This window comes from Colius striatus, chromosome 7 (assembly GCF_028858725.1).
Source record: "Colius striatus isolate bColStr4 chromosome 7, bColStr4.1.hap1, whole genome shotgun sequence".
NCBI lineage: Eukaryota > Metazoa > Chordata > Aves > Coliiformes > Coliidae > Colius > Colius striatus.
The window spans coordinates 520,990-528,821 of record NC_084765.1 but is presented as its reverse complement, the minus strand read 5'-3'; the positions used below and the strand labels follow the sequence as shown (position 1 = coordinate 528,821).

The 7,832-nt window shown below is 53.9% G+C and overlaps 1 protein-coding gene across 3 annotated transcripts in view; it reads right to left on the bottom strand.

The window, feature by feature from the left end:
- Positions 1 to 5,186: 5,186 nt before the first annotated feature.
- The window catches only part of PLCB2 (phospholipase C beta 2), a 46,200-nt gene continuing 43,554 nt past the window's right edge, over positions 5,187 to 7,832 (bottom strand). For all 3 annotated transcript variants that reach the window (XM_061999163.1, XM_061999160.1, XM_061999162.1), the window contains exons 30-32: positions 7,417 to 7,474; positions 6,811 to 6,897; positions 5,187 to 6,321 (exon numbers count right to left, since the gene is read on the bottom strand). In XM_061999163.1, the coding sequence (XP_061855147.1) occupies positions 6,055 to 6,321; positions 6,811 to 6,897; positions 7,417 to 7,474 (412 nt within the window). In that variant the 3' untranslated portion in view covers positions 5,187 to 6,054. The remainder of the gene's footprint in view (positions 6,322 to 6,810; positions 6,898 to 7,416; positions 7,475 to 7,832) is intronic.

Genomic DNA, 7,832 nt, shown 5'->3' with positions numbered 1-7,832 from the left:
CCAGAACAAAGCGGGTGTTTGGTGGCGTGGGGGCCGCTGCTTCCCAAACGGGGCCTGGGACAGGCTCCTGCAGCCCCTGGCTGCTGACTGCTGACCTGGGACAATGCTGGGACAGGCTCCTGCAGCCCCTGGCTGCTGACTGCTGACCTGGGACAATGCTGGGACAGGCTCCTGCAGCCCCTGGCTGCTGACTGCTGACCTGGGACAATCCTGGGACAGGCTCCTGCAGCCCCTGGCTGCTGACCTGGGACAATGCTGGGACAGGCTCCTGCAGCCCCTGGCTGCTGACCTGGGACAATAGTTCCCAATTAGAAATGTGATCTTTGTTTCCTTAGCTGTACACTGGAGTCCTGGGCTGACTCAAAGGTACATTTTGGGGCACAGACCCCTTTAAACTCTCAATGCACAAAGACTCGACTGTTTTTTCCTCTGAGACTTTTTCCACAGATGATTTTAATTCCCTTAAGTTAAATGTGGACCTGGAAACCTGTAGGTGTTTCCTTGGGGAGCAGCTGTGACGTGTATATGTTGGTTTCTAAATGGCTCTCCTGCATCAACAAGCTTCTCTTTGGCTGAGGAATGTGTATGGTTTAGTGGTCAATCCTGAATCCATTTCATGATCTTAACCTTTTGGAGGGGGAAGCCCTTGGGTCCAGGTCTCAGACTCTGTGAGGATGGGTGTTTCTGCCACCAGGATCTCGTGGGTGTAAGTTCCCCACGTGAACTCTTCCAGTGCTGGCTGGGATGGAGGCTCTGTGCAAAGCTTCCCCTGGCTCTGGCTTCCAGGCACCTTTCTTTCCGAGTCCTTCCTCCCACGAGAGGCTGAGAAATGGTGCCCTGAGACAACTGTTGGGTGGCATATTGGGGATGCTGTGGGAGGCTGAAAAGTTCCAGTTGTCCTGTAGCTCCCTGGAGAGGGTTTTGTGTTGCTGTGAGGGTTGTTGAGCCTCTGTCTCCCATTTGCTACCGCAGCCCGTGGGGAGCGGAGACACCTCACGTGTGGCCTTCCCCACCCTCCCTGTGCTGACACATCCAGAAGGTCACTGCTTGTCTGAACAGCTCTGTCAGCTATCTTAAAATAGATTTCTCTCTTTTGTATGATACACTTTCTGACCAGTGAGGCAGCCGAAGTCACTGGACTGGTCAGGAAGCGACGCTGTACAGTGCCGGTGTGTGGTGTTGTGAGGTCTCCAGAATATAACCTTGCTTGTGGAACTGGATCCTATTTTGAAACTCCAGATACAAATTGACTGATTTATTGGAATTTAAGCCCTTCTTGGGCAGTCCTGCTGTCCCAGAAACTAACCTCACAGTGGCATCTTCTTGAGAAGATGTTAATGATCCCTACCCTCCGCGATTGGCTCCGGTCACAGATCCTGCTTCAAAATTGAAGCCACAGTTGATTACTTGAAGCAATTTGGGATGGAATTCATCTGCACTGGTGCCAGCCATCAAGTGATGGGCACCCAGTCTGCCAAGCATGTGGGTTGGCTCTGTAGACCAAGGTGAGAGAGAGGAACACCTGCAGAGGATGCTTCATCTCTGTGCTCCCAGCTTCCTGCTGAGGGATGGACTCTGGGTACCACCCTGCCTGTGGCCAGTAGAGGAATCGTAGGTGGTTTTGCCTGGACTGGATGTCTGCCTCTGGGGCTGATGAAGTTGGTTGAAATGAATTCATTTTGCTCCTCCTAAGCTGCACTGGAAAAGTTTTGATGTGAATTGTTTCTGTATTCCAGATTTACTGCTTTTTGATGCAACAGAGCAGGGCTTTGAAAAGGTTTCTAATTTGAAGCAAATGATCCTGCTCGTCTGTAGTTGTGACTCCTTTGCACTTGTGTTTGAAATTAAAGTAGATCTTGGTTTATTCATAAGCCTGTGGCAGTGCTGAGATGCTTTAAAATATGCCTGTGGTTCAGAGATGTAAGGGAAGTGTGAACCTTGAAGTCTGGTCTAACTTATCTGTTCTGTGGCTGCGTGGCTTTTAAAACAAGAGCTTATGGCAGAGGCCTGGCTGCTCAAACAGCCCTTTCGTGGAGGCAGGGGTGACAGCTTTTACACTTCACACCATTTTAGCTCAAGCCTGGCTAAAGACAGTGAGGGAAGAAGGGCCTTGACTGACTGCAGTCAGGTACCTGTCAGTGTTCTGGCAGCTCCTTGCCCTGTTAGTGAGGAACGCAGAGTGTCCATCTGCCTCCAGCACAGAAGGAAATCCCCGAGCCCCCCGTGTCCCTCCCCACAGTTCCTGCACAGCACATCACCACTTAATGCTTCATTGCTCAGAGGAGTGTGGAGCCAAACACAAATCCTGGGACAAACCTAGCTGAGTGAAAAGCCTGCAGCTGTGTCTCCAGGGCCAGCAGCTCCTTCCCCAGGGGCCAGGCAGGAGAAGTGTGCTGAGAGAGCAGGTTTGTGTTGGCATTGCAGCAGCGTGTGGGAGCGACATTTCCCGTGTGCCAAGTGGGATCCAAGGAGGCAACAAACTGCAGCCTGGCCCCTGCAGAGCTCACTGGGGATCCTGCTGGGGCTGGGGCTGCCTCTGAAGAGCATTTTGTACAAGCTTTCAGCAAGCTTCCACGTGTGTCTCCGAGGCTGCTGCTGTTGTGTCGTGTTTTACCTGAACGTTTCCCTGTCTCTGCCTCCCGCCAGCGCTGTCTGCACGGAGCCTCTGCAGCTGCCTTTGAAGATGGCAGGTTGAGTTCATGGGAACGATTTCCTGACTCAAACAGGGAGCCTGTGACTGCTGGCAGCTCCCAGCTGCACTTGTTGGTATGTAATGGTGCCTGTCCTCCTCACGCAGGGCTCTGTGCTGCCACAGGCAGCAGCTCACCATCCCTTTCGTTTCAGAACGGGACACGTCTGTCTCTAGAGGCTCCTGTCTTTCAAGCAGTGATTGCAGAGGGACCTTAGAGCAAAAGAGGCTCCTGGCTGAAGATTGTTTAGTGTGGTGAGAGGAATCCTACGCTTCTTGTAGCCTGGAGAAAGCCTTTTACCTGTGCCTTAGGTCCTGGTCTGTACAGTAAGTAGTGAATCGTGACTGTGTGGGGCAGGGAGTGTCTGAAACAGCAGCTCCTGCTGCAGCAGCAGTGGCCATGGCAGCACCATGTCTCTCTCACTGAGGGACAGGATAACTTTGGCTCATTCCATACAAATTGAGCCTGAACTGTAGCTCTCTGGGCACAGTCTGTAGGAGTATCTGTTGCTGCTTGTGGTGTGCAGAGTGGCCACTCAATATCTGAAGGCAAAGTTTCCTATAATTGCAGGACAGGGAGCAGAGAGAACTGTCTGTGCACTCTGCCTGTTCTTTGGGCAAAAACTGAGGCACCCCAGTGGTGCAGACTGGAAGGAAACAGGCTGCTGCTGCTCTCCAAGGAGGGGAGGAGGCCCAGCCACTTGTTTGGAGCTGCAGAGATGTCAAAGGCTTCTGGGTTCCTGCCTGCCTAGGGAGCAGTGATGGAAACAAAGCTGAAGCAGCCAGGGAAGGTGCATTTTCTGGCTATTTGCCTCTCAGTATCTGGTTGACAGCATCATATCTGTGGGCATCTGCATCTCTTCATCACAGTAAACTGATTTGCTCGAGTAATGAGCTTCAGGCTTCCACTGGTGCCTGCGAAGGGCTCTGGCGAGGTGAAGGGCACGTGGCTAAGGCAGGGCTGAGAGCAGAGCAGCCCCACTGCCACCCAGAACACAGCAAGGGGCAGCTCTCCCCTGCCTTGGGCTTCTGAGAGCCTGTGCCTGTGGCTTTGTGCTGGATTCCCCCAGAAAAGCAAAAGGTGTCAGCCACGAGAGGAGTTTGGCTGCTGCCCCTGTGCCTGGAGTTCTCCTTCTCTTGGGGATCCCCAGGATGAAGGTTTTTTAACACAGTACAAAGTTGGGGCTCCTGAGAGTTATTTGGAGAATTCAGTGGCAGGGAATGAGATGCAGAAGATGCTACACAACATATGGCAACGTGGCAAAACCTGAGGCTGTGCTTCAGCCTGCTGCTGGCCAGGGCCTGACCTGGGACTGGTGCTTGTCTTTACCATTGCATTTGGTTTCTGCAACAGCCTCAGTAGACACCCATCTGAAGGTTGGCAAGCCCACAGGCAGGGCTCCACAGCTGCATGAAGAAATCCTCAAGCATGTCTGACCTCTGTGGGAAGAAACAGTGCTGGAACACCCAGAGGTGCCATTTGTGCTTTGGAGGCCGTGAGTAACCAGACTGCTGTGCTGCTGCTGCTCAGGGTTCAGCAGGTGCTGTGCCAAGCTGCTGCACTAACAGTTGCCTCAGTGCCTTTGTTTACTTGTGTCCATTTCTCACCTTCCAGACATTTGACCCCACTTTGTGCAGAGGAGCTGGGGCAGGGCTGGCTGAGGCACAGGGAGCTGCTGCTGCAGGACACGGGCTGCCCTTGGGCTGGGACCTGCCTTTGCTCACAGTGAGTCCCAAAAGGATTTCACAAGGGTCTAGTTAGCACTAAGCTGTGATCTGTGTAAAACATCCCACCTGTTCTCCATGAGATTCTGCACAAATGACCTGCTAGAGCTGTGCCAGTGCCTGCTTTAGGAGCAGAAGGGTTGCACCAGAGCAGCTGGGATGTGGTCTGAGGCTATGAGTCAGTGTGGTGCATTTTCCTCCTTGGGCTTCAGCCATCAGAGGTTCATAACATGGATCCAAACTGCTGAAGTTCAGTTTTCTTTCATCTGTGTCATAGTACAGCTGAGCTGGGATGGTTTTCTGACATGGCCACACCTTGAAAAAGGCCCCATGATGAGCATTTTACTGTTGTTCAGAGGCAGGAGGGGAGGGGATGGGATCCCTGTTCAGCCTGTGTAGGGTGCTGCTGGGGAGCTGGCACAATGCAGGGGGTTTGTGGCAGCCCCTGTGCTGGTCTGAACTGGCACTGAACCAACATGATGGGTATGAACTCACCAGTTCTGGCTCCTGTTGCTGTGTTGTTCTGACCTGGCTTGTGGGGAGAAGGAGGCAGCAGCTAGGGGAGGCTGGACTCTGAGTAATTTGCTTGGCTAGATTTGGTTATTCAGTACAGTAAGGAATGGAGTGAACTTGTGCAGAGCAGAAGGTGTGTGGGAAGGGCATTACACTGAAACCCCTCACTGCATATTTCAGAAGTGAAGAAGCTGAAGTGGGCACAGGCCCCTGGGCCCTGCTCCCAGCCCCAGGGGCAATGAAGGCCAGGTGAGCACTGTTTAAGAAAGGCAGTGGTTTATGTCATGGTTTGCTTCTCAGAAAATAAATAAGTCAGAAATGTACACCACAGAAGCCCAGTGTCCTCTCCCAGCCAGGGGCTCTGCAGGCACTGGAGCATCTTCCCTCAGCTGTGGCTTGGTGTTTGGCAGCAGCACTCCCCAGGCTGGAGCAGTGGTGTGTCCCCTCCCAGCCCCACGTGCTGAGCTGATGCTGCCAGCCAGGACAGACACCTGAGGCCAAGCTGAGGGGTGATGCTGCAGCGTGGCTGGTTGTGCATGGTCTGAAGTTCTGTCCAACTGCCCTTCCCTCCTGCAAGCACAGGCTGTGGCTGCCTGAGCAGGTAGTGTTGCCAGAGAAGTGGCACTTCTTTAGAGGCAAGTTATTGCTGAGCACCTGCCACCCACCCCTGGGTGTATTTCAGGGTCTTTATCTCAGCTGGCAGGAGCACCCTGCAGTGTCTCAGTTAACTCCTCCTCAAAGGGCTCCAGCTCTGAGACTGCTCTCAAGTGATGCACGTGATGAATGACGAGGGAACTTACTCTACAAACTGAAGTCTGAATCCAGACCAAGCTAGGAATGGAGCTGCTGCTGTGGCCCCCAAGCACAGGCCTGTCCTTCAGCCACAGGCCCTTTCATGCTGCTTAAATACCTCAGTGCCAAGGCTGGGGCAGAGAGAGAGGAACTCTCTGAAGGTGAGTTCTCAGTATCCCTTCAGCCTTCCAGCACCAAGGACAACAAGCAGTTCATTCCTGGAAGATCTCAGGAGGTCCCCAGAGTGGGAAGGGATGGCAGGAGTTTGTCAAGCTGCTCTTAAACTTCACTATATACCTCCATAAACCCTGAAGTGGAACAGTAAGGGAAGCATCTCAGAATCTGCTTTCTTCAATCTCAGCATCTGTGGCAGCTCCTGGGGGCTGTGGGGTGGCTCCTGGAACCGCCAACGCCTCGGCCACTGGGGTCTTTGTTTCCAGTTGTTGTGCAGAGCCTTGCTCAGGAACGCTCTGAGCTGCTTCCTCCTGAGTCTCTGGCTCTCCAGGAAAGCCCCTTTTCGTGTAGTTCCTCACCACCTCCTGCACCTCCATGCTCAGGCTCTTCAGCCTCTCCTGGTACTCTGCCCAGGCCTCCCGCCGCAGCTGCAAGCACAGAGCCCTGTCAGCCCCAGCCCCAGCCCCAGGGGCACTGCTGGGGGTTGGTCTTGGCTGAGAGCCCCTGAGGATGGGGCTGGGGAGGATTGCTGAGTTGTGTCTGCTGAACTGAGGCTGCACAGGCAGGAATGTGTTCTGTGTGCTTTGAGAGTCAGAGGAGGGTTCTCAGGGCCGAGACCCATCACCTCTGAAGATGCACTGCCACCATGCTTTAACTTTAGGGGGGTTGGTATGATTAGATGAATGTCAGTGCTGGCACAGGGACTGTGGGAGGGATCTCTGACTTAGATCTGTGTGGGCTCCTGGAGAACCACCTTCTAAGTCATTCATTTTCTCAGCACTCAGTGTGGGTGTCTGCAGCGTGTGCAGGACGAGTGGGGCATGAATGACAGCATGTGCAGGGAAGGCTGATCCCCAGCAGTGGGTTGGATGTGCTGTACTGGGGAACAGCACTGACCCTCAGCTGCTTCCTTTTACCTGCCCTTCTTTCTCCTTGATTGTTTTCAGGTTGTCTGCCTGCTTCTCTTCCAGTTTCTGCTGACACCTGGCTGTCTTTTCCATCACCTTTAAAAAGAGTGAGTGAAACAAACCACTCAGTTTAAGTCTGTAGCAACAAATGCTTCAGCCAGCCCAAGCTTCTAACAGCAAGTCCCAGGGTTATAGAGCACAGGCCCCAAAATCCCCCCCATTCCCAGCTCTGAACAGGACCCACTGGCCATGTGGCAGCCCAGGCCCTGAGCTCAGTGTGGGGACCCCTCAGCCTCCAGCCCTGCTCTCTGGTGGGGCTCTGGAGGGCAGAGGTGACGTCCTTCAGGTCAACGTCTCTTCTGCAGAATCTGGCATGTCATTAATTAGCTGTGGGCTTCCACCTCTCATCAGCTGTGCTTCAGAAAGCTCCCTGACTCAGAAATGCCCCATCTCATGTCAGCCAGGCTTCATGAGGGCAGGGGCTGCCTCTGCCTGCAGCCCAGCCGCTGTGTCAGGGAGTTCCAGTGCCTCAGAGCACTGCACACACTGGCTGAGGGACCCCAGCCACCCCCCAGTCTGTAGGAAACACCCCCCAGCAGACCCAGGGCAACTCACCAGTTTGATTGTTTGCACCACTTCCTGGATGTGAGAGTTGTTAATTTCTTTCTTCAGCCTTTAAAGAAAGGAAATGTTCAGAAGCCCACACTCCAGCTGGTGCCTCTGCACAAAGCCTGGCTGGCAGTGCTGCCACAGTGCCAGGGGGGAGGCAGGAGTGCTGCTGGCCCCAGGCACCCCCACTGTCCCCCCTCCCACACTGGCACCTGCTGTCATTTTAGGACAGGCAAATGAAACCCTTCACATCTGAGTGAGGCAGGAGCCACACAATTGGATGCAAAACTCTCTTTTCTCATCTTACAGAGAGCAGCAGGAGCTGGCTGGGGCTGGAGGCAGAGCCTGCAGCGTGTCCTCCTCTGCACCCTGGCAGAGGTGAAGCTGCTGGGTTGGGATGAGGCAGGACAGGCACCAGGGGC